Raw genomic sequence first — 27,984 nt, forward strand, 5'->3', positions numbered from 1 at the left:
CTTGGGCTACTATTATGCATCAATAACAAAAACAATGAGCCTAAGACTTTAACCTTTCCTCGGTTGTTGTAATGGTGTGCTGTGTTTACTGCCTGCTGCTTGGGTTGTTTTTGCCAAGTCCATTTGGAGAATGGGCAATGGAATCAATAATAAAAGCAATGTAAGTGTGACGGTGCGCGCACATACACACACACAAACACAAATTGTCGAAGACTAGACCCCTGCTGAGCTGTGTGTATTACTGTGGCCATTGTATCTCAGTGTTGGGGGAATGACAGTGTGAGACAGACTTTGAAGGTAGCGTGTGAGATGGGCGAGAGCAGAGGTGGCGTGCGAATGCCTATGTGTGTGTGTGCCACTCTTAGACCACTGAAAGGAGCCGGAGACTTAAAATGCCAGGGAGCTACAAAACACAATTAATCATTAAGATCAAGTTGCATTCACACACGCACTAAAAGAGATTCGGGAAGGTGACAGACTCTTAGAAGGGGCATCCAGCTTATTTCCTGTGAGTGTCAACGGACTAGTGTTGACAAAGAGTTAGACAAACTCAATTTTCTGCTTCTGTTTAATGGAATAGTTGACCCGTTTCTAACCTCTACACCCTTCTGCCACTTCATGTGTCTTTTTCTGTCTTTCGCTTTTATGTTTCTTTTCCTCTTTTCGAGTCTGTCTATATCTATTAGCGTCTTATTCAGCCCTCCCCCTCCACTCTCTCGTCTCTTTTAGACCCCTCTTTCCTTTAGCTTTTTCTGTCATCATTCTGTACTTCGCATTTTTTGCTTTGCTCAGATCTGCTTCTTCGCTCTGTCAGATTGTGTCAAGTGTTTTTTTTTGTGGTTTAATGTGCTTGTGACTTTTGACCAAAACATATTTGAATCTGATGTAATTTCTAGCATCACCAAACAGAATTGCAAATGTTAGAATTGTTTCAATCATGTACAGTTGTGGCCAAAAGTGATGTCCAACTTTGAACAATTGACATGTTTCGCTCTTTATTGAAATATTTTATTAAATTCTCTGCAAGCTTGTGAAAAAATGGGTCATTGAAATTTGGCTCCCATTGTGATGTCAGAAGGGGATAATGCCGCCCCTTAATCTGCACTATCCAACCACGGCACTGCCATTTAGTGCAGAGATTTGCATTTAAAAGGACACACCCAAAAACTGCATATTTTTCCTCATACTTTCAAAGTGGCAATTTTAACATGCTATAATAAATAATCTGGTATTTTGAGCTAAAACATCACATACGTACTCTGGGGACACCAAAGATTGATTTTACATTTTAAAAAAGTCTTGTGAAATGTCCCCTTTAAAATTTGATTTGAAATATTTCAATAGGTAATTTTTAATGAATGCAGACCTTCCGTGAGAAAAAACATTTTATTTATTTATAATTTTTTTTACCTTAAAATAATGTTTCCAAAAAATTTTCAGTGGTTCATCCACTGAAAACAGGGTGAACGGCACTTTCACATTCGCTTTGCAGCCCTCTATCGGCCAAAACCGCACTAAAGAAGTTTCCAACCATCGGGTCGCGGTCATGTAGTTCGAGTGAAAACTACAAAAACTTGCTTTACGGCAGACCTACAATCCAATCAGAGCCAGCAATGGTGCAGTATTTACGACAGTGGTAATGGGCAATCCTGCTTCTAACCTGTCGGGGGAGCAAAGAGCAAAAACTCTTTGGTGTTGCTTTAAGATAAGACATTCAAATGTAATGAACATGCTATTTGATTTAATAATTTGTAAATATAATGTCATATATGTTAATAAAAGACTAAAGCTAATAGTATGTACTGCATTTGTACTGGGAAAGTACCTACTTTTGAGTGCAAAACAACCCAGTATGCACACTGGGACATACTAACACGAAACGAAAGTGAAACTTGTTGCCTGGACGGTGCTGTGGGGCCCTATCATACATGTTATAGTTTTAACCAGGCGCAGTGATCATTTTCACGTTTAGCACCACGGTCTTCTTTAGTTTTTCAGTTTACAAATTCCGCCATTTAAATAGGGAATCGGCATGGCGTGAGCGCAACTGGCTTTTAAAGGGGGTGAGAGATAAGACTCTCATTGGTTTATTGCGCATTACGCCTAAAACACACCCATTGCTCATTACAAGAATAGGAACAACCCTTTTAGGCTGTGCGCTTGGTGCACAAACCATGCGTTAAGATGATTAAAATAGGGCCCGTGACCCTTAAGAAATTCAAACATCAGAATACAACTCATCTTTGCATTCAAGCATTTCTTCATTTATTACTCGTCATGTAAAGTTTACTTTGTAGTTTCATTTATTGATTCAGTGACGCATTATTTTTATAATTTGTTTATTCTGTGTTGTGCAACTAAACTCCGCCCTCTCACAGCGGGTTGTGGGTAATATTACCCCTTTTTTTTGTATCTATGGATCTACACTAGACCATCCGGAAACTCGTTTTAACATACTATGGGGCTGTCCACACGGAGACGCATATCACCATATACATTTTGTTATCGTATTGGTGTTTCATCCACACGAATCCGGCGTTTTGGGAGACTGAATCCGCTATTTTTTTAAAACCGGGTCCTAAAGTGGATAAATCTGAAACCGACACCCTTGCGGTTTGTCTGTACAGCCAATCCGTATATTATGTGAAGCGAAAACGTCATCACGTCACGTGTTGGAAGCGTCACACGTAACAGCAACAACAATAACGGCGGACTACGTGATTGTGTTCGTGCTACAGAAGCTACTAAAGCCTACTAGCTTTATTACAGCAAAATCTATTACTTCTATGCAATTGTGGTGACCAACAAGCGATAATGGACAACACCATACGTTGGTTATGCGCATGCTCAAAGTCGTCTTCTCCGTGTATAGTGTATATCTGTGGCAGAATTACAGCGCCCCATACTGGTCCGGCATATATACTACACCGCTTTCAGTCGGTTTCAGTGGTTTCGTGTTTACGGATTATTTTTTTAGAGCAAGGAAAAAAATGATCGGATAGGGAATGCACCGGCTTCGTGTGGACATACAGTATTGTTCAAAATAATAGCAGTACAATGTGACTAACCAGAATAATCAAGGTTTTTAGTATATTTTTTTATTGCTACATGGCAAACAAGTTACCAGTAGGTTCAGTAGATTCTCAGAAAACAAATGAGACCCAACATTCATGATATGCACACTCTTAAGGCTGTGCAATTGGGCAATTAGTTGAATTAGTTGAAAGGGGTGTGTTAAAAAAAATAGCAGTGTGGCATTCAATCACTGAGGTCATCAATTTTGTGAAGAAACAGGTGTGAATCAGGTGGCCCCTATTTAAGGATGAAGCCAACACTTGTTGAACATGCATTTGAAAGCTGAGGAAAATGGGTCGTTCAAGACATTGTTCAGAAGAACAGCGTACTTTGATTAAAAAGTTGATTGGAGAGGGGAAAACCTATAAAGAGGTGCAAAAAATGATAGGCTGTTCAGCTAAAATGATCTCCAATGCCTTAAAATGGAGAGCAAAACCAGAGAGACGTGGAAGAAAACGGAAGGCAACCATCAAAATGGATAGAAGAAAAACCAGAATGGCAAAGGCTCAGCCAATGATCATCTCCAGGATGATCAAAGACAGTCTGGAGTTACCTGTAAGTACTGTGACAGTTAGAAGACGTCTGTGTGAAGCTAATCGATTTTCAAGAATCCCCCGCAAAGTCCCTCTGTTAAAAAAAGGCATGTGCAGAAGAGGTTACAATTTGCCAAAGAACACATCAACTGGCCTAAAGAGAAATGAAGGAACATTTTGTGGACTGATGAGAGTAAAATTGTTCTTTTTGGGTCTAAGGGCCACAGGCAGTTTGTGAGACGACCCCCAAACTCTGAATTCAAGCCACAGTACACAGTGAAGACAGTGAAGCATGGAGGTGCAAGCATCATGATATGGGCATGTTTCTCCTACTATGGTGTTGGGCCTATTTATCGCATACCAGGGATCATGGATCAGTTTGCATATGTTAAAATACTTGAAGAGGTCATGTTGCCCTATGCTGAAGAGGACATGCCCTTGAAATGGTTGTTTCAACAAGACAATGACCGAAAACACACTAGTAAACGGGCTAAGTCTTGGTTCCAAACCAACAAAATTAATGTTATGGAGTGGCCAGCCCAATCTCCAGACCTTAATCCAATTGAGAACTTGTGGGGTGATGTCAAAAATGCTGTTTCTGAAGCAAAACCAAGAAATGTGAATGAATTGTGGAATGTTGTTAAAGAATCATGGAGTCGAATAACAGCTGAGAGGTGCCACAAGTTGGTTGACTCCATGCCACACAGATGTCAAGCAGTTTTAAAGGGGTCATATCGTGAAAATGTTAGCATTGCCACTTTGTAGGTTTGAGCAGAAATGTGTCGTTTTGGGTGTGTCTTTTAAAATGCAAATGAGCTGATGAAGTGCAAACACTAATCACAATGATGGTGGTTTGATGCAATTCAAACTCAATTGTGCTGTGAATTATTTTTTCTCTCTTTCTTTCTCTCTGCACTAAATAGCAGTGCTGTGGTTGGATAGTGTACATTAAGGGGCCGGTATTATTCTAATAAGATATCCTTATGACATCATAAAGAAAGCCAAATTTCAATGACCTATTTTTGCTCACACCTACAAAGTGGCAATGCTAACATTTTCACGATATGACCCCTTTAAAAAACTGTGGTCATACAACTAAATATTAGTTCAGTGATTCACAGGATTGCTAAATCCCAGAAAAAAAAATGTTTGTACAAAATAGTTTTGAGTTTGTACAGTCAAAGGTAGACACTGCTATTTTTTTGAACACACCCCTTTCAACTAATTGCCCAATTGCACAGCCTTAAGAGCGTGCATATCATGAATGCTGGGTCTTGTTTGTTATCTGAGAACCTACTGGTAACTTGTTTGCCACGTAGCAATAAAAAATATACTAAAAACCTTGATTATTCTGGTTAGTCACATTGTACTGCTATTATTTTGAACAATACTGTAGCCTATGATTTGGGTCATAATAATTCTAATTTCAAATACTATTTAGAATCAATAGTATTACATTTACATTTTGTTTACAGATTGGGACGCAGGGATATTTTGTGTAATATTAATCTGTACCTGTCAAAATGATTTCCACATCCGGGTTACCTTGTGAGTTTTGAGCGGTTTTAATCTGGGAATAACAAATCTGCAAATGTCCAGACTGGCCAATCAAAATCAAGCATTCCAAAGAGCCGTGTAATACATTTTAATTTTACAGATGAAACTTAGTCAAGGTATGCTTTTTTAACCTCTAAGCTTTTTATTTTTGTACACATTTTTTTATTCGATTATAACCCAGATTCCATAATATTCTGGTTTGTCTTTTTGGCAAACTAATTTGTCTATTTAATACCATAAATGTCCATTTTGTACCATACACCGCATGTTTTAATCGTATAATCTAATCTGAGAGGACATTTAAAACAAATATTGTCCACCCCGGATCAACATTTCTGGCCACTATTATATATAATTTCTATGTTTATGCACTTCTGTTGCATGCACCAATAAGCAGTTTGTATAAATTCATTTAATTTAGTTCAATTTTTTAGATTCAGACATTTGCAGTGCAAAGATTTTCACAGACACTAACATTATACACACACCTTCAGGCCTTTTTTCTATGTGTTGGGATTTTTGCTCAAGGTCTGTCACTTTTTGCTCTTTTACCCCAAGGGTCTGTGTGTGTGTGTGTGTGTGTGTGTGTGTGTGTGTGTGTGTGTGTGTGTGTGTGTGTGTGTGTGTGGTGGTATGCCAACTGCATACCAGCCTACTAACACACCCTCCCTCTTCTGCACATCAATCCAGACTCACAAATGCATGCACATCACTGGCCCCGCTGTATTGGACTCTCAGCAAGACATCAGTGCAAAGCCCCAAGCCACAGTGCTTAAAATATTGCTCAAAACACACTATCTTTCATACACATCCACTCAGAGATCACACAACCTAGCCTTGTGTACATAAACACACACGCACACTCAAACAAATATTTTGCGGCCCCACAGCAGAGAAGGATTGTGTGATGTAGGAATAGGGGAGAGGATAAAAGCTTGACTTGGTGAACAAGAACACACCAGGGAGAGGCTCATGAGAGGGGGCACTGAAAGGGGGTTGGGGGCAGAAGAGGAAATCGGTTGTTTTGAAGCCACAAATGTCGCCTTCTCTTTCACTTCAATTATTTACCTCAGCCTGTCGCTTCAGTTTTCCGTCTCCAGTAGAATAATAGGCCAATTACGCCTATGATCGCCACGGTGACTGACGTGACGACTTTGTTGAACCGCTCATTGGGGCGGAGAGGTGACCTTACCCAAGCAGAACCATTCTTTTCTTAGCAAAAATGGCATACTTAGATTCAGATTCTGTGTTTTTATAGACATTTCGTTAAAGATCGTTTGAGAATAAATTAAGACTGACCTGCGCCCTCTATTTGTTGTTTAGTTGCAGGCGATGCATGTTGCAAACGTGGTGAATGTGCTATATAAGTTATTGGATATGCCTCATCGTTATTCCGACTCTGTTTAGTTCTTTTTAATTAAAACCCGAATAAGAATTATGGATGCATTGCTTGCAGTAATGAGCTCAAACTGTTAAACTAACAAGAATTATGAATGCATCACGTGTGGTTATGGTCTCAAAAATATCTAAAAATTGTACGATTACTGAATCCTGATACTAGAGCCGGAATAACGTTAGGAAATGTGAGACGAGTTGCTTAAGGGAAGTCAGCAATGACAGCGTAACCTGTAGAGACATTCAAAGCCAATGATTGTTGGAGGGGGTCACTGCAGTCAGGCAGAGGTGATGTGGCTGCCAAGACTAATCCAGATCGAATTTGAGAAAGAGTGAGATACAGGGAGTTAGCAAGAAGGCAATCAGATATGGTCGTGATAAGTTTCTCTGTGGCGGTTCATAGTTAACGTGCAAATCGAGATGAACTTGAAATTGCTTGAATCATTATATTACCGTTTTATTAAGCATTCAGCTCAGTTATATTAAAGGTATCCATCTGTGACCATCATTATGCCTGGTGTGCCAGCCTGATCTCACGAGAATTCTCGTATTGTCAAATATTTTACAAATGGCTAATTTGTATGAATTTGTACAAAGTTAATCGTGCAAAAACGTACGATTATCATAAAAAAACAATAACGACCCGTTCCTAACCCCAAAGTCACAGGAATCAAGGCAAATTGTACAAAAATGTATGAATATGGTCGTATGAATTAGCCACATCGTAAAATATGTACGAATTGCCATGAGATAGCGTTGATAGAGATAGATGATGTGTTGGCTAAAGTCAATGTAACTGTTGTTGTTGTTGAAATAATATATAAAAAGGATTGTAATGTGGTTATTTGTTGATAGACTAAATTAAAGAATTGTGTTGCGTAAGCTTTTAATCTAAAAACATGATGAATATATTATGAACATATCTATTTTATGCAAAAAGTTTTCTGGAAAAAAATCCATATTATTCCCTGTGTAGTGTAGGATAATATCATGAAAATTCTAGACTTTTTAAGCACACATGCTAAACTGTTCGCTTTAAATGCTTATATCTTCTGTATGCGAATGTTGATTCATAATTGTAACCTTTTTTGCATAGTTGTGTTTGACAAATGAAAATGTCTCTGGTTATGTATGTAACTGTTGTTCCCTGAGAAGGGAACAAGACGCTGCCTCTCCCTTGCCATACTTCCTGCGTCCCTGTAACAGCGTCTTTGGCAATATTTCAGATAGTGATATACTTCCTGGCTCCCTCGTCACCCTGTCTTTGTTGTTAAGCCTCACTATTGGTTGAATTTAATATACACATTCAGTTGTACTTACCCTTGGAGGCGTCCCCAAAGTGTCACTGCAGTGAGGCAGCGCGAGTTGCCTCAAAAGGGAACTGTAACAATGTATCTTTAAAGGTAACACAATGTAACCTTGCCCTCACTTGAAATGTGTCCCCATATTAGTCCTTGAATTTGAGGGTATTGGACCTGGAAAGTCATTGAATTTGAAGTAAAAAATAAAGTTTAAAATAATTGACAAAGGCCGTAATGTACACCCAAGGTAGCAACCTGAGTACAGATGATCCTCAATAAACCTCCACAGTAATATAACCATAATTACAAAAGCAAAATTACTCAAAATCAATAAGATCTGGGATAATTTTTTTAGGACATGTAATGTGATAAATTAGTGCACTGTCCCTTTGATTTGTGTCCACCTTCAGGAACAAAATCATTTATCATCAACCTCTTTGGACACTAAAAATTCTTTCCTAATGTTTGCTCAATTTTGGTCTTTCAAAACAGTACTGTATGTAGGGGAGAGCAGGGGTGAAAGTACTATTTTTCAGAAAAAACATAATTTTTAAAGATAATGTTTTAGACATATATATTTTTGCTGTGGCCAATAACTCACAAGTGTGGTCTATCAATATCAGGTGGAATTTTGAACAAATGTAAAACGAATTTACTATAATTTCACTTTAAACATAAGTAGCGCATTGTTACTTTTGACCTTGTCAGCTGGGACGAAAGTAACACACGTGGGTCAAAAGTAACAAAACAGAACAAGATAAATATTTGTGTTACACTTGTTTTTTGTAAATATACATGACTATGGCCTTGTTTATATGTAACTGCAAACATATTTGAAGAGTTTGGTTCCAAAACGCAATAAATCCATTTTGACAAATTTCGGTAAAAACGTGTTTTCTATACCAAGAAAGTGACAAGATGAAAAGCACAATTTTCTGTTACAAACTTTCACATAACATCTTAAGGGTTATAAAAACATAAAAAATTCAAATCCATAACTTGATTTTCAAAGATTTATTATAAAAACAAATTATTTTTTTCCACAAAATGCAATAAATCCATGACAGTTTTTTATTTCAAAATGCTATAAATCTATAAAATCAATGTATAAATGTGCATTCATCTTTATTATTTTATATTTATTTAGTTGACTAGTGGTATACAGTGATTAAAAAATAAACATTAATGGCATTTATCAAAACACTTACTTTGTTATATTAAGAACACTGTCATTGCTGCAGTTATACTTGACGTCGTCGCTTAACATTTTTCACAGCGATCAGCTGTAAAATGTTTTGGTCCTGCTCGATTTTCGTTGACTTTGAGTAAAATAATGTAACGTTTTTCATAAGATCCTCTGGGGTCAATGTGTTAGCATGAGAAGCTTGATGCTGTCGGGAGAACAAAGCACCCGAGTGCCTCTCGCGTAAATTATTATATCTTGATGGCTTACGTTTCTTTTCATGTCACAGAAAACCATCACATGTTCATCAATGCAATTAAAGTATAATTTTGTTTTGTTTGTTGATCACGAAGTACAAAGTAGATGAGTTAAACTAGGACTTTGTGTACTCAGCGCGCCGCCATTGTTTGTTTACATTGCGTGACTGGTGGGCTGTAATTTCAGGAATGGATTTATTGCGTTCTGTAAAAAAGGAGGAGTGGCGTTTATCGCATTTTGGGAAAAAGGGAGAAAAGATGACAGAATAACACGGCGAATATTGGATTTTGCGAAAAAAATAAAGAATTTACTTTTAACTACTGACCTGATATAATACTGATTTTGGCAGTAACTCGTTTTTTTCAAAAATGGCGTTTATCGCGTTTTGGAACAAAACTCTTCAAAGCTATTTTATGCAAAAAGTTTCTGGAAAAAAATCCATATTATTCCCTGTGTAGTGTAGGATAATATCATAAAAATTCTAGAGTTTTTAAGCACACATGCTAAACTGTTCGCTTTAAATGCTTATATGTGACCCGTCACGGAAACCAGGGACACAAGTCGGCAGCACAAGTTTCGAGAAAATGAGAAACAAAGTTTTTTTTTCAAAATTTGTGATTTTCGTTTTATTGCAGAATCTGTTAGTTGAGATCACAAAGAAGCCTCTCCATGTTTGAGATAGCAGTTTTTGTATATTTAAAAGCGTACATTTTGCGGTTAAAATAGGCTTGTTTTTCCGGAGATTCTAGCGTGCAGCGGGGGGCGTCATTGTCTGTGTATATTTACATACTGTATAACAGGGATGGGCAACTTTGGTCCTGGAGGGCCGGTGTCCTGCAGAGTTTAGCTCCAACTTGCCTCAGCACAAGTGCGTTAAAGTTTCTAGTATGCCTAGTAAGACCTTAATTGGCTGCTTCAGGTGTGTTTAATTATGGTTGGAGCTAAACTCTGCAGGACACCGGCCCTCCAGGACCGAAGTTGTCCATCCCTGCTGTATAAGCTTGTGTTTTCGCCTCCGCCCTCAAAGGGAACAGCGTGACTACTAAATAAGGATAGTTCGCCCAAAAATGAAAATAATGCAATTAATGACTTACCCTTATGTCGTTCTAAACTCGGAAGACCTCCGTTCATCTTCGGAACACAGTTTAAGATGTTTTATTGTTAGATTTAGTCCGAGAGCTTTCTATCTCCTTCATTGAAAATCTATGTATGGTTTCCATGTTCAGAAAGGTAATAAAAACATCATCAAAGTAGTCCATGTGACATCAGTGGGTCAGTTAGATTGTGTTGAAGCATCGGAAATACAGTTTGGTCAAAAATAGCAGAATTACGACTTTATTCAGCATGAAGCTTGTTCGACTTCATGCGGCGCCGTAAGAACCTTCAGCCGGATGACGTCAAAGTACCGCGAGAGCGATTTAAAGGAGATTCCTCCGTATGAGTTCGCAAATCGCTCTCGCGGTACTTTGACGTCATCCGGCTGAAGGTTCTTACAGCGCCGCATGAAGTCGAACAAGCCTATTGTCTTCTCTTCCGGCTCGAGCGTAAATTCACGTGACTGTAGTGACGGGGCTGCCCTGTCCCTCAGACATGTTTGCTAAGTTTTTTTTTTTTCAAACTTATAGCGTGCATCTCCCCAGACTGTAAAGATCTGGCGCACAAAACAAAAGAAAAACAAAAGAAGCTGGGGCGGAACAAATAACAGTCAGCCGAATCGTACGTCAGCCGCTTCACTGACTTTATGCGGCGCCGCAGTCGGATGACGTCAAAGTAAAGCGAGAGCACTTCAAGAAAACATAAGGAGTATTTTAATTTCGACTCGCTCTCGCGGTACTTTGACGTCATCTCTATGTCAGTTCCTGCAGCGCAGCATGAGTCTAAACACACAGAAGTTACACAGAGATCGTTGTATTCTTTATATAATTGGCTACATGCTTTGTCTATCAATATTTTCCATGAAGTCATTGGCTGATGGAGGAACGAGCGAGCGATTAGTTACATCCCTAAAGGACTTCACGTTTTCGACGGCGCTGTTTGGATGATCTATAATACTACCTCCCTCCCTATTTTAAATACAAACTTTGAAGGCGGGTTCATGTGTTTAACGGAGTGTAATCTCATATACCCTTACATGTTATGTTGTAAATAGTCTTCAGATTGCAACCCTATATCACGCAAATACGTGACTATTTCACGTATGGACCAACGTGAAAATGTCACGTTTTGCCGGGTCATGCGAAATCTGATGTAAACAATCTATATTTCACGGATTATACGCATTTGTGGACAAAATGGTCATTGGATAATCTGAAACAGAATGGATTCGACTTGTGATCCCCACAAAGGTAAAAAGAGTCATGTTTATTTTTGCATGTTGTTATTTGGTTATAAAATACTACATATCATGCTATAACATCTGTATCTCAAAACGGCTTTACAGGGGGTATGGCTTAAGTAAAATGAGATGTAAATGAGCCCTATTGTCTCCCTCAGTTGGAAAGAAGAGTCCCTTTCGTCTCGATTTTCTCGGTTTGAGTATTTCTGAGTTCCTATATTCAAATGGCCACAACTTCTCCAAATCTTATCAGATTTCCACGTGTTACACATCGTTGGAAAGCTTAGAAACTGCACTTTCAGAATCTGTGAATAACTCAAAATGCCCCAGATCCGACTTGTGTCCCTACTTTCCGTGACTGGTCACATATCCTCTGTATGCGAATGTTGATTTATACAAAATTGCTTTTTTGCATAGTTGTGTTTGACACATGAAAATGTCTCGGGTTACGTATGTAACTGTTGTTTCCTGAGAAGGGAACGAGACGCTGCGTCTCCCTTGCCATACTTCCTGCGTCCCTGTAACAGCGTCTTTGGCAATATTTCAGATAGTGATATACTTCTTGGCTCCCTCGTCACCCTGTCTTTGTCGTTAAGCCTCACTATTGGTTGAATTTAATATACACATTCAGATGAACTTACCCTTGGAGGCGTCCCCAAAGTGTCACTGCAGTGAGGCAGCGCGAGTTGCCTCACAAGGGAACTGTAACAATGTATCTTTAAAGGTAACACAATGTAACTTTGCCCTCACTTGAAATGTGTCCCCATATAAGTCCTTGAATTTGAGGGTATTGGACCTGGAAAGTCCTTGAATTTAAAGTAAAAAATAAAGTTTAAAATAATTGACAAAGGCCGTAATGTACACCCAAGGTAGCAACCTGAGTACAGATGATCCTCAATAAACCTCCACAGTAATATAACCATAATTACAAAAGCAAAATTACTCAAAATCAATAAGATCTGGGATTATGTTTTTAGGACATGTAATGTGATAAATTATATAAAATTATTAGCCATGCAAAAAGTGCACTGTCCTTTTCAGGGACGTGCACAGACATTTTGAGGGGCAGGGGCTCAAGTGAAATAAAGGGCACTTCTCATCATTATGTATATATTTTTTTCTTTTCTTTTTTAAACAAAAAGTATATATATTAACACAATTCTGACTTCCTTTTTAAAAAAAATATTTTAAAAGTTCAAAAAAGTTCAAACTCACGCAATTGTTTAATTTTCAAAAGATGTCTACAAAATAATCAGTTGTTCACACAGACACAATGGTCTCCTTAGTAGTCTAGGTTTATAGAGCAGCAAAGGAAGCCATTACACAATGTGCATGTTTTGAAAACATTAAATTACACATTAATTACAAATTTGTTAAAATGCTAAAAACAAAGTTGTGACTGCTGAGTTAGCCCTACATGCCAATAAATGCTATATCATATGCTAGCGTTTAGCTAATTAGTTGTTAGTTGTTACTCAAAATGTATTTTTGTCTGATAAGGGCTCAAAATATAAGGTCTGTTTACTAATGTGAGCTTCTGGCATGAGCCTCAGAGCAGAGCAATCAGAGCAGAGCTCAACATTATTATTCATGACCCTTTCAAATAGAGCAAAAGTAGACCATTTAATTAAAATGACAAATTCTAGGGTTGTAAACAGACATGTAAAAACGTTTCCGGATAATTTTTGCACTTAATAAAGCAACATACCTTCTATGTAATTGTCAAAGAACAATTTAACATATTATGAAAACACATCCTATTGCACCTTTAATCTTAGGTTTCAAATTTATTAGGGTTACACATGTCAGAAACAACAAATATAGATTAGGCCTATTTTATTTGTATTTTATATTTTACTTTTTTGTGATGTCAGTGAAAATTCAGACTGGGCAAGTAAAATACTGAACCATCAGATTTCTTCCCAATCTACTACATCACTCCAGTATACTACATTTGACTTATTTAACAGCCATTACAAAAAAACGCAAACAAAAAAGCTTACTACTGCAGTTAGCAATTATTTTATTGTTTGTGCTTTATTATTTTATGAGCAGTCTGTTTAAACTACATACACTACACTGTTACAAGTTTGCAACTCTTAAGGTTAATATGGGATTGCCATGGAAAACAATGTCCCTGAATCGGTATGTGTAAAAACGTGTCCCATATTGCATAAAACTGTTAATATAAGAATGCTTTCCTCACACACTTACCGGTAGCTGCCTGCATATTAATCATGCACATGATCGCGTCTCGTTCGGGCTCACAGGCTGAGCTTTGGCGCTTAAAGCGCGCGAATGATGCAGCACGTGTGTAGACAAACCAATCAAAAGCGAAGTAAGTTAGAGAGGCGGGACTAAGGAAAGGTAAAGCCAATCATATTAGCGATTTGAATTTTGGAGGCGGGACTCATCTGTTAACCGTTTGTGTGCCACAAATAGCGCTATTTTTCTTTATATAAGAGTTTAAATCTCATTTAAATGATTTCTGAATAAATTCATGTTAAATTAAATAAGCAACAAGTAAAAAACACAAGAAACAGACAGAGATAAGTTGTTATATGAATAAAGATCATATTATTTTTTTTTAAAAGCACCCCAGAAAAAAGGGCACTTTCTCTCCAGGAATAAAAAGGGCAGGTGCTCAAGCCCCCTTTGATGTCTATGTGTGCACGTGCCTGGTCCTTTTGATTTTTGTCCACCTTCAGGAACAAATCATTTATGAACAACCGCTTTGGACACTAAAAAAAATTTCCTATTGTTTGCTTAAGTTTGGTCCTTCAAAACAGTACTGTATGTAGGGGAGAGCAGGGGCGAAAGTACTATTTTTCATAAAAACATAATTTTTAAAGATAATGTTTTAGACATATATATTTTTGCTGTGGTTAATAACTCACAAGTGTGGTCTATCAATACCAAGTGAAAGTTTGAACAAATGTAAAACGATTTCTGTATAATTAATTTCACTTAGAACATAAGTAGCGCATTGTTACTTTTGACCCTGTCAGCTGGGACGAAAGTAACACACAGGTGGGTCAAAAGTAACACAACAGAACAAGATAGATTTTTGTGTTACACTTCTTTTTAGTAAATATACATGACTATGGCCTTGTTTATATGTAACTGCAAACATATTTTGTCATTTATCTTTAAAAAAAATAGAGAAATTACATTTTCATTTTAAATTTCAGTTTTATCAAAAATAAAATTCAACAGTTTGAACACTATAAAATTTAATTAAATCAAATTAGAATAATGTAAGTGTTCAACATAATGCAACAGTATTAGCAGCGAGACAAAAGTAACAAGTGTTACTTTCATCGCGACAGGAACTCCTGACATTTACTGTAAACCCGATTTACTTTTATTTTGAAAAACTCTGAGAAGTCAAACTTCAGGATATGTTAGAGCAGTGGTTTTCAAACTGGGGGCCGGGGCGCGAGATGGTGCCAGGGGGGCCCCAGTTTTATGACATTTTATAAAATACATTCATTTATCATGAATTCTGTGTAATTAAACCTAAAAAAAATAAGCCAACTAACCAACAGCACTCCTAGGAATAATTTTATATGTTTTGTTTAATTAAAATATTACATTTTAAAACGGTTTTTGTCATAAATTTTCTTTGGGGGGGGGCGAAAAAATGCACTGTACACAAGTGGGGCCGCACGCTGATAAAGTTTGTCTACAACATGTAGTTTGTCAGTATTTTAACACAAGAAATGAGAAACACAACGTGTTATTAGAAAAAAATGACAGATTTAGGAATTTACTTGTTTTATCATGTTTAAAAACAGCTTTCTGGACCTAGACATAGACATAAGAAAATAACGCGATTAGGGCTGAAACGATTCATCGAGTTACTCGATTTACTCGATTCAAAAAATTCCTCGAGGCAAAAATTCTGCCTCGAAGCCTCGTTAAATTCCTATGACGCGCACTACACGCGCCAAGATCTGATTCACACGGACCGTTGTTCAATGTTCAGGAAGCACATCATAGCGCGTGGTTCATTTTGAATTTAGTTGGCGCGATGGCGGAGCGAATATGTCCATAAACGGCAGAGAGAGACTGTCTAAAGTTTGGGATCATTACATTCAGCATCTGAACTGAAAACATCCACTGTTGTTTCACCAAGCGTCGATGAAACAAGGTAACATAGCTTTCGCTGATTTTAATCCCATACTGTATTTGTAGCGATGTCGTTATGCGGTTTGACTAGATATGATGTTTAGCTTTGATGTTTTTAAGGAGTAAACGTATTCACGTTCAATTGCAGGACAGTATAGATTAAAAAAGAACCCCTTGACACACACGCATGCACTACAGGTGTGTGTACCAAAAAACGGCACCACAGTGCAATCATATATGGGCAACTTGTAATCTGACATATTTTGTTCAATAATAATAATCTCTGTTTTATTGGAGTTTAGCATAAGGAAGTTATTCTCTCTCACGCGAGTCAGACCGATCGCGCAATGCATCACATATGCTTAAACTTATGTAGCCACGCAACAATAATTTCAGCATGCATTCACTGTATACAGCGGGACGTGATGTTGTGATTTTTCGAACGGATTCTTAACCTAAAATGCACCGCAATGCAAGTGATGCAAACCAAATGCAGCGTTCTATTGAAAAGTAATGTATGTATTTCTGCAGTACCAAAATGCAATGAAGCAACTGAACATCTGACTGGGGTGTCACTCTTCCTCACGCACAGAACGCGTGCACACGCACAAACACAAGTGCACGTGCGCGCATACACACAGGTTGTTACCATAGCAAATAGGCTCACCCCAGAAATTATATATTATATGTTAAAAGCCTAATGGTAAATGCTGCAGGTGTAGAAATGTACATAAACCAGATATTTACTTTGATGTCAGGGCTAGATTACAGCATGAAACCTGTTGTGCATATTAATAAATTAAAGTTTTTAATTGTTGGCACTGGCACTTATAAACACTAAATTGGTAAAAAATTGAAATAAATAGGCTTATTTCTTGGAGCCAAATACCTCTGTTTTTTTTAGAAATAAAAGCCAAATGCTTGAACATTTTACAGCCAAGTCATTTTCGTTATGCATTATTTGTTTTGGTTGTTTAAAAACACACACAAAAAATTATCCGATTACTCGATTAATCGATCGATTCAGTGCTAGATTAATCGATTACAAAAAGAATCGACAGCTGCAGCCCTAAACGCGATATTTGTCAGGTCTGTCAAGGGTTGCATGCTAAAGATGCTGTCATAGTTCAAAATGTTATCAGGGGTCGAAGAAAATCACTTTGTTACTTTCGTCCTACGTTACTTTCGCCCCGGTTCTCCCCTACACAAATAATTGTTTCAAATAATTCAATTATTCTGTTTATACCATGGTTAGCACAGACATTGCTCTGGAGGTTATTTTAAGACATTTCGGATTCTACAAAGTTAAAGGGAAACTAGACAAGACTTACGCTGTGTGTAAAATTCTCATCTTAGGTATATAATTGTCATTGTCTTAAAGCTGCTAAGCTTCTGTTTTGTTGAGAATAGTTGCACTTGACTTTACTACTTGACTGATGAAAAATTTGCCTTGTTCTGTACAGTAGAATTCTGATGCATCGTGGAATCGAATTTAATTGAATCGTTACCTGGTGAATCGTAATTGAATCGAATTGTGAGAGCAGTGCCAATGCACACCCCTAATAATTAACAAATATATTTTTTTATTAGAAAAGTTTCACCCCAAATGCTTTTTTTTTCTTTTGCGCTCTTTAAAGTTTTTGTTACAGAGTGCCTTTGATTTCTGGCAGTGTCTTTTAATCATTAGTAAATCTCAGTCATACAGCATTTTAGTCCTTATACATCTTTTTTCTATCCTCCCATATGCTTCAGTGTCTCACTTTTTATTCCTCTGATCTGTCCCTCTCTCAAGTTCAGTGAAGTTTAGATGCAGACTCGCAGCGGGAGTAGACGCATGCTCGTCCTTCCCCTTGCACAGCCTGATAGGCGAACTGGGTCCGTCTTAAGCAATGATACCAGTGTGCAGGCAGATGGTTTGGGCAGCCTGTGCATGTTATAGGTCTAAAAGGAGAGGCAGGAGGCATATTTGGAGCAAACCGCTGGTCCTTTTGAGTCTCATGGGCACGATGTTGACTTGTCCCCAACAATCCTTTGAATTATAGGCCGTGTTTGAAGTGTCAAGCCAGATCCCTGACATCTTACGATTAATATAAACCTTCCACACACACACAACCCAGCCCTCCCTCACACACATCCTCATATCTCTCGTTCTTTGATGTCTGCAGTGAGGTAGCGGATGATTTTGAGAGCAAGTGTTGAAGGTCTGATCTCTCCGGGCTTGAATGATCTATGAAAGCCACGGACTAAAATCATACCCTCTCTTTCCTCCTGTGATTGGCTGTCTGTTATTAACGGATGAAAGTTTATTTTTTCTCCGTAATGAGTGAATGTGGTGGGTGGCCATCTTACTCATGGATGACCTCTGACTCCCCACTTGAGGATGCTAGCCAGACCCAGGCACATTTGGCTCTGTCTCTCCATAGCTTTTAGTTATGAAAATGCTTGATCAACATGGCTCGGATCCAATAGCGAATACTAATGTTGATATCATTATATGCTGGGCGATGTTTTCCGTCTGCGTTAGACAGCAGGGTGAGCAATGTGCATCGTAGCCTAACGGCTGCATTCATTACCATGAAATCAGCCACGGTCCCCACCCATGCAATGTGTTAGGCAATCTTTGATCTATTTCAGCTTCTTCCTTAATCGAGGGGTACCCCTTCTCCAATACATCCATGCACAGTTAATCTAAGTCAGTCAGGTCCGGACACAGCAGCGGGCTTTAATAATTAATGTGTTTGCATGCTGATCTTTTGTGTCTGCTTCCTTTGATGAACAGTAGCTGCTTTCTGTCTCACAAACTGACTTTTCCTGCCTGTTTTATTCTGCACGCACTTGCATCATCTTCTTCTTGAGGGATGGATTTGTATAATGAAGTTTATCCAACCTGTTATGAAGATGTGATGTGACTAACAGTCTCTGAGACAGGCCTCTCTTTGCCCTAACAAAGCATCGGTAACTTTCTTTCCTTATGAAACTTCTAAGCTTTGGACCTCAAGAATAGACAAGAGAGGCCTTTATTAAGGAGAAACCTGGGAACTTCATTTCTCTTGTTTCTCCTTGGTGGGGTGCCATTAGTAATACATTGGAGGAGATCTTGAGGAATTGAAATCGACAGGGTCGAAAAAGAATTAAATAAGCAAAGAGAATTGGATAGCAGGGGGCCTACAGTAGATGGGGGCTGCAAAGATGGAAGGCCACAATAGATGAAAAAGAAACAAAAGTTGGAGATGACGAAATCGAGTGAATTTTCAGTGGATACATAGTAGATTAGACAATAAAGCAGAACAGCATGAGAACGTTGGAGAAAAGGGGAGGTAGGGAGGTGTTTTTGATGGCGCTTTGAGGGTGTGAGGTGGATCACAACAGCTGTGTGAAGATATGCTAATGAAGATCTTAAATTATGAATGAGATTAAGAGGCTCTCCTGACCTGCCTGTGCTATTTCTCACATACTTAATTTTCGTAATCCTCTCTCTTAACATGTAGTACTACTGTACTCCTTTTATATGAAGTCCCCAGACTTTTCCATCTTTCTCTCCATGTCTAGCTTTAGTACATAACACCGGTTAAATAGTTGCCTCAGGCAGAACTTTGTTATAGCACTTAATAAAGAGTCATTATTTAGAAAGCTGCTTTGTTACTGCTCTTATAAATCCATTTGTGTTACGTAATATTTTAGGAAGCAAAGAAGAAACTAGTCATGTTGTGTCTTGTGAGGAAAAATGTAGATTTGCCATTAGGTCTGAAGAAATAGTTACAATAAAGTTGCTGTTATATAATGTCTGCTACGCTTTTGGTTTGGTTGAAAAGACAGCTACGCCATTATTTCCTGTTATTGCTGGTGAACACTTTGTATTGTCTGGAGGAATCTTACACTGTGTTCTTTCTATGGATGACAACAAATAAAAGTAGATATCTATTTACTAAATTAAAATACTCCGTTTTTTTGTCAAAAGCTTGACTGATATAGGGACAGAACGTTTTGTCGATCACTTTGTTTTTATTTTTGTGGTGAAATACTGCCATTGTCCTGTAAACCCTTGATTGATGATTTTTACTGGATGGACATAAGGTGATGTTGGGCACAATGTTAATGATTGTCAGTTTCAGTCACCATTTACTTTAACTGGAGAAAATAAAATGTCTTTTACAGTAAAATATTAAATTACATTCAGGTTTTTGCTTCAGCACTTTGATTCATATACAAAAACACATTGTGGAACTAAGAATAAATGTTTAGTAATAATAATGCAGAATTCTAATAATAGCATGACAAATAGGTGAAGAGCTCAGATGCAAGAGGCGCTCAACGCCACTTCCTTTAAAAATTAGATAATGATATTTACCTAAATGCTCTCTGCACCTATTATACATTTGCTTCAAATCCACTTAATCATGGCCCCAGAAATACAGTGATTTTTTTGGGCAGAATTTGTTAAACTCCATGGCGATTTTTCAGCTAAGTCCTTTAAGTGCATGGAAGACGAATTGAATGAACGACAGCAGGTGTACATCAAAGTGCATGAGTTATTTACTCTGTTAAAGGAGATATAATTTGACCTTTATTCACAAAGGAAAGTGAAGAGTGACTGGAGATGGGATTTTGCATGTTGTTTAGAGGGTTTTGCAGTGAAAGACAGTAAAATTGTTAAATTCCAATAAAATGACTAAAGTGATATTTGTGAAAGTAAGGCATTTCAGTTACTAACATTTTCATTGCGATTAAAGTGAAATTACTGAACATAAACATAACACTGTAAAAAATTGTGTAGAAATTACAGTATTACTGGCAGCTGGTTGCCAGTAACTTACTGTAGATTTTACATTTATTTTATTTACTGGCAACAGTTTGTTAAAAGTTAAATGAACATTTCAGTTTTTATCCTCTACAGTAAGTTACTGGCAACCAGCTGCATAATTACAGCAATTTTGATTAAAATGCTCATTAACAAGAAAACGAGTTTTGCATCTGAGCTCTTCAAATATAATAATTAAAACAGGAAATTCATAAAATAAATTTTATTACACCATACATGGTGTTTTAGAATATGTGGTATTATTGCAAATCTTCCAAAAGATGTGCATTAGCGATAGTAATGCATAAAAAACTGTGGCGTTTTAGTAAAGGGATAGTTCACAGGTCATCATTTACTCACCCTCATGTTGTTACAAACCTGTATAAATTTATTTTTCTAATGAACAGAAAGAAAGATTTTTGAGGAATGTTTGTAACAAAACCGATCATAAGCCCTATTCACTTCCATAGTAGGATACAAGGATACTATTGAAGTAAATGAGGCTCATGAACTGTTTGGTTACAAACATTCCTGAAAATGTCTTCATTTGTGTTCATTGAAACGTAGAAATTTATACAGGTTTGTAACAACATGAGGGTGAGAAAATGATGACAGAATTTTCATTTTTGAGTGAACTATCCCTTTAAGAGTGTTATATTCGCAGCTTTGTTGAGTATATGTGTGACATTTAATGAAAGATGTTAGCTGCATTAGCGACAGTTACTGTAAAAATAATTGCCTGTGGGAATGTACACAGATCCCAGAACATCAGGAAGGTAAAAAAATTACACATTACATTTTTTAAATATTTTGACCTTTAAAGTTTTTTAACAACTGATAAGAATAATAAAATCAGCAGAGATAGCTTATGACAGCAGTTGTTTCATAAAACATCACCCATTTTTGGGGGGGTGGGGCTGAACTGAGAATTGTATTTAATGTGCCATCATTTTGTCCTTTATTTACTGTGAATTGGCACTTGTTTTGTCTCTCAGGTTCTGGCAACATGGCGGCTGTACCTCATGTCCCCCAAGATACCAACCAAGGTACGGTAAGCAATTACACGCCACCTGGCTGCTCCGTCCCAAACCCCTGCAGTAATCTCATTTAGCATGACTTATGTAGCATGATGCTCATTTTCGCTTCAGGTGGAACAAACGTTCAACTTCCTGGAGATTCGGGCAATGAACACCCACCCAGACAATCAGGTACGAGTGTTGAGATCTCCAGTGTTTAGATTTTTGTTTCCTTCGGTTCTTGCTTGGCTGTCCATTGTTTTGCTTCACTAAAGCATGTGCTTTCCTTCACAGGTTGTCATAGAAACAGACAAGTCCACATATTCTCTGAGACTGCAGTCTAATGAACATCTGGATCAGCTGATTAGCCACATCAACTTTGCTCTCTCTCGGATCTTTAACAACTCCATATACACGTAAGGTTGACAGTCCAGATGTTTTTTGGCATAAAGTCTGGTCCACGTTGACCCTTATGTTAAACCACATACATGGAGAGAAAGAAACCGTCTGATGACATGCAACAGGACAAACCTCAGTTTTTTTCTAGGCAAACAGCTGTACAAAAAACAAAACATATGTACATAATTTCTGTTAGTCTAAAAGCATTTTTGAATTGATCTGGTTACAGTCCAAATTGTGTTAGCAGCGCAGTAGGGATGAAATAAAAGGTACTTGCCCTTTAAATTACTTTGGATTAAAGCAAATACGTATATATAAATTAGTTATTATTTTACTGATGTTACTCAGAAAACAAGGAGGAATAAGCAGGGGTTTACTTGCTACCAATGCTTCAGATTAAACTGAATATCAGATGTGATGCCTCTCCTTGCACACTTTGGCAAATCTAATGATTATATCATTAAAAAAACACTAATTTTATCAAGATGGGAGAAAGTATGACTTTGTAAGAGCATGGCATAAGCAACCCCAAGATCATGGATTTGATTCCCAAACATAAACTGATTTAAAAAATGTATACCTTGAATGCATTGTTAGTCATTTTGGATAAAGGTTCAACATGCAACATGCATCAAACAGTGTGGTGGGTTTGTCTGAAGCTGAGACTAGGCCTATCGCTTTATATACAGTGAGGAAAATAAGTATTTGAACACCCTGCTGTTTTGCAGGTTCTCCCACTTGGAAATCATGGACGGGTCTGGGGGTGTCATCGTGGGTGCGTGTCCACTGTGAGAGACATAATCTAAAAAAATATATGATTTTTTAACTATTTATTTGTATGATACAGCTGCAAATAAGTATTTGAACAGCTGTCTATCAGCTAGAATTCGGCCCTTCAAAGACCTGTTAGTCTGCCTTTAAAATGTCCACCTCCACTCCATTTATTATCCTAAATTAGATGCTCCTCTTTGAGGTCGTTAGCTGCATAAAGACACCTGTCCACCCCATACAATCAGTAGGAATCCAACTACTAACATGGCCAAGACCAAAGAGCTGTCCAAAAACACTAGAGACAAAATTGTACACCTCCACATGGCTGGAAAGGGCTACGGGGAACTTGCCAAGCAGCTTGGTGAAAAAAGGTCCACTGTTGGAGCAATCATTAGAAAATGGAAGAAGCTAAACATGACTGTCAATCTCCCTCGGATTGGGGCTCCATGCAAGATTTGATCTCGTGGGGTCTCAATGATCCTAAGAACGGTGAGAAATCAGCCCAGAACTACATGGGAGGAGCTGGTCCATGACCTGAAAAGAGCTGGGACCACCGTTTCCAAGGTTACTGTTGGTAATACACTAAGTTGTCATGGTTTGAAATCATGCATGGCACGGAAGGTTCCCCTGCTTAAACCAGCACATGTCCAGGTCCGTCTTAAGTTTGCCAATGACCATTTGGATGATCCAGAGGAGTCATGGGAGAAAGTCATGTGTTCAGATGAGACCAAAATAGAACTTTTTGGTCATAATAACACTAAATGTGTTTGAAGGAAGAAGAATGCTGAGTACCATCCAAAGAACACCATCCCTACTGTGAAGAATGGGGGTGGTAGCATCATGCTTTCGTGGTGTTTTTCTGCACATGAGACAGGGCGACTGCACTGTATTAAGGAGAGGATGACCGGGGCCATGTATTGCGAGATTTTGGGGAACAACCTCCTTCCCTCAGTTAGAGCATTGAAGATGGGTCGAGGCTGGGTCTTCCAACATGACAATGACCCGAAGCACACAGCCAGGATAACCAAGGAGTAGCTCTGTAAGAAGCATATCATGGTTCTGGTGTGGCCTAGCCAGTCTCCAGACCTAAACCTAATAAAACATCTTTGGAGAGAGCTCAAAATCCATGTTTCTCAGCGACAGGCCTGAAACCTGACTATTCTAGAGAAGATCTTTGTGGAGCAGTGGGCCAAAATCCCTCCTGAAGTGTGTGCAAACCTGGTGAAAAAGTAAAGGAAATGTTTGACCTCTGTAATTGCAAACAAAGGCCAAAGGCCACTGTACCAAATATTAACATTGATTATCTCAGGTGTACTTATTTGAAGCTGTATCATACAAATAAATAATAGTTTTTTGATATTTTTTTTAGATTATGTCTCTCACAGTGGACATGCACCTACGATGACAATTTTTGTAGAAAATGTGCAGTATAATCCATAATGGTGTGTATATGACCCAGTATCTGCTAGACCAGCAGGGGTGTGTGGTACTGCTGAGCAGTTAATTGAGAGATTTTCTCATATTCAGACAGGAAAGAGATTAGTGCAATGCATAAATGCGCTATTTCTCCTCATCACTTGCTCTCTTTCCTGTTTCAGCTCTTTAGCCAGGTGTTCACATGCTGGGTCAGAATAACTCAGATACTGATACTGACAAATCCTCTCTCTTTCTTTTTCTCTTTTGTACTTCCCAGTCCCTCTATCTTTCATGCAGATGGAGACGTTACCAACGGAAGTCGTAAATTCTCTCCTAGCTCTGAAAGTTCGGTAGAGACCCAAAAGGCATGCGGTGAGAGAAACATAACTGCACATATATAGTTGACACATACAACCTCATATTTCATATATCATACACATCAGTGGCAGCCGGTGACTTCTCTTCCGAGGGGGGCTAATTCAAAATATATGTGCGGTGTGTCGTGTTTTGCTCATCATGTCAAAATATGTGTTTATTGCGTCATATAAACCATGTGAATTATGTGAATCATGTGTCTTGTCAAATAACATGCCTGCTATAGACACGTTGCAAGGGTTTATGATAAAAGAGACTCTTTTATTATAAACCCCTTCAAAGCGTCTGCAGCAGACATGTATTTTGATACACTGATACACATATTAGCACTGGGCCAAATATCGCAAATATATATGTTGCAATAGTTTGTAACAACTGAATGGTTTTAATACTAAGTGAGTAAGACATTTCAGTTGATTTTGTTTACCTGAATGTGCTTGATGTTTTCAGGTATAACTTCAAAGTTGGGTAACACTTTACTTAAAGGGGGTTTCATAAGACTGACATGACACCTTTATAATCATGACATGACACGTGTCATGAACATAAAGTAGATTTTATGACAACTGTCATTAAGTGTCATTTTATTAGTTATGTCATTTTTAATGTAAAGACAACATTGTTTGAGATGTCTTTGTTAAGACAACTTGACATTACCAAGACAACATAACTGACCACTTTTTACCAGTGATACAAATTGAATTTGTCATTAAAATGTCATTAAGTATTAATACTCTGTTAAATAGTAATATAACAGTGTCATGAATATTTTTCTTGACCTCAGCTACAGTGGTACAAATATAATTTGTTATTAAAATGTCATTGGGGTGGTTTAGCTTAAGCCAGGACTAGGCCTTAGTTTAATTAGGAAATATAACCAGTTTTAACAAACATGCCTGGCTAAAAACATTACTTGCGTGCATAAGGCAAAACAAAGGGCACTGGCGTATTTTAAGATATGTCAGTGCAAGTAGTTTTTAGTTTAAACAGCTCTTACATTTATTTTAGTCTTGGACTAGTCTAATCCCTGTCCGGGAAACCGCCCCTTTAAATTCTAATACTTTGTCAAATAGTTTTATAACAGCGTCATGAATATTCTTCATAATGTTTTTTTACGTTTCCTCCAGGTGTTAGAGAAATAAAGTCAATCATCATAATAATGTCAATCATCCTGATAATACAAATTGATAAAATGATTTTTTATTGCATTTGGAGACCGATTCACCTAAAATTAAATAAAAACAGTACAATGATGGGTTAAGCCATGCAGCTTTGGGTCCATATCACTGAAAAATGGTTTGTGCAAAAAACATATTGCACAAAAACAGTTAATTACATTAAATAAATTAAATGTTTTGTTAATTTTTTCTTCTATGTCAGATAATTCCAGAACACTGAACATGCTGGCTGGCTTTGTGTACCCAGGCGTTTTCAGACGCGTTTAAAAGTTTTGATTATGTCATGATTATGAAGGTGTCATGTCAGTCATATGAACACCCCTTCAAGTAAAGTGTTACCCAAAGTTGAGCAAAAAAAGGGGCTGTTTACCTGGTATTAAGTTGTGTTTTGGTCGATTGGATCAATACTGGACGAGAGAGACACATTCACGTTTACACCTGGTGGTTTAATCTGTCTCTTTTTTCCACTTGTGTCCTGATTACTTTGAGGGGGTGGTCTGTGGGCGAGTGACGGGTTTACAAGGGCGGTCCCAATGATTAAATAATCATCTCATCGCAATTGTTTGACCTTATCGCGATGTATTCAGATCACCGCAATGATTGCACATCTCTTTAAAAACACAAGGGGGAGCTCCAGGGCCTGTATAAACGAGACCGTATCAGATGGCGCTCCTTAACTGACAGTGTAACTCCTTAACTACAGCTATTCAGTATAGTGGAAAAACAGCATTTAAAAAATGCTGCAAAAAGTAGTATGAACTGCCAGGTAAAACATACATTTCCAAAACAGCAATTACAAATTTAGGGAAGTGAAGGATGCTATTCTTAAGGATCTGTAAGGAATTGATCTTTTTCCAGCCACTACAGACATGTGGTCCAGTACTTATATGACCTTAGTAGGATTGGCTACTATTTAAGGCCTGTTCTGGTATAGTCAGACACTTTATTGTGTTTATTTCTTATAACGAATTTTCTGTTTTTTAAAGATATATTCATTAAATAACAACTTATAAATATGTGTTATGTGTATTAAACAAACAAAAAAATGTCTGATAATTAAATGTCAAAGCAATTAAACAGGCAATTAATCATCATAATAGTCACAATTTATTAGACAATTAACCGCCAAATTTCATAACCGTGACGGCCCTAGGTTTAACATGATGCGAACTAATATTAGGTCAGAGTACGCTGCTTGTGTTGTTAGTAAACATGCTGCACAATGTTTTGTATGTGTATATGTAAGTGCTTTCTCTGATATTTCAGTACAATTGATGAAATAAGCTCGCGCAACTTTTACAAGCTCGCAAAGTGAAACAAAACTGAAACAGGCGGAGAGCAGCCGCTTCAGTTTGATCAATGTAAGGCTAAAGATTGCGCTGTACACTGTGTGTTTGCGCTAGAAGTCGTGTCCTATGTTAAAACATTGTTCTCGAAAAATTACAAATTAGATCAATAGGTGGAGAGTAGGCGGTCTTTGGTGGCTGCTCGAACGCATTTGACCCCACGCTCGTCTATGCATTTATGTTGATTTGACCACATGCGCTGACCACACTGCTGTCTAAGTGTACTTTTTTGCATATGCTGTGTCTTTGCCGGTATGACAGATTAATTTCTCAAATTAAAAAATTGTGCAACGTGTTACCCCAGTATAGTAGCTGCTTGCAGACTGTGATCCGTTAGATATGTTACTAAAGTTCAAACAGTGGTGATAAAAGTAAAAATATCATTTTAATAATATGCAGTGATAAAAGTGAATCTGATACTTCTGAAGTCTAGGCAGATTTTTCACTGCCCTTCCTACAGTAACAGTAGCATCTCTCACATTTGCTTCCTAAGTTGTCGTTCAAATACATTTGTCTCTTGTCTGTTTAAGGGGGTTTCTCTGAGACATATGCAGCGCTGTGTGACTATAATGGCATATCTTGTAAGGAGGAAGTGCAGTGGGTAAGAGCTGCTTATTTCCTGTCGATCACAAGAATATCTTTGCGTGTCAATGATGCAGTGCTCTAAATCTGTTTTCTTCCTCTTTCTGGGTCTATCATCTTCCTCTGTCTCTTTTTAAGGATGTGGATACCATCTATCATTCACAGGACAACAGAGAGTTTAACCTGTTGGACTTCAGTCACCTGGAAAGCGGGTAGCCAAAAAACACACGTTCACTTCTTGATGTGCTTGATGTCTGTGTATTTATCGGCACTGATGAATCACCTCTAATTAGCCATCAGTTTCATCTCTACATCGCTCAGATCAGTGGTTTAAC

At 37.9% G+C, this 27,984-nt stretch overlaps 1 protein-coding gene across 6 annotated transcripts in view; it reads left to right on the top strand.

Annotated features, from left to right (window-relative positions):
* The window catches only part of carmil3 (capping protein regulator and myosin 1 linker 3), an 87,776-nt gene that overhangs the window by 2,671 nt on the left and 57,121 nt on the right, over positions 1 to 27,984 (top strand). For all 6 annotated transcript variants that reach the window (XM_055203107.2, XM_055203108.2, XM_055203102.2 and 3 more), the window contains exons 3-8: positions 21,562 to 21,612; positions 21,715 to 21,774; positions 21,877 to 21,998; positions 24,446 to 24,540; positions 27,598 to 27,668; positions 27,788 to 27,861. In XM_055203107.2, the coding sequence (XP_055059082.2) occupies positions 21,562 to 21,612; positions 21,715 to 21,774; positions 21,877 to 21,998; positions 24,446 to 24,540; positions 27,598 to 27,668; positions 27,788 to 27,861 (473 nt within the window). The remainder of the gene's footprint in view (positions 1 to 21,561; positions 21,613 to 21,714; positions 21,775 to 21,876; positions 21,999 to 24,445; positions 24,541 to 27,597; positions 27,669 to 27,787; positions 27,862 to 27,984) is intronic.

Source organism: Misgurnus anguillicaudatus, chromosome 2 (assembly GCF_027580225.2).
Source record: "Misgurnus anguillicaudatus chromosome 2, ASM2758022v2, whole genome shotgun sequence".
In the NCBI taxonomy this organism is placed as follows: Eukaryota; Metazoa; Chordata; class Actinopteri; order Cypriniformes; family Cobitidae; genus Misgurnus; species Misgurnus anguillicaudatus.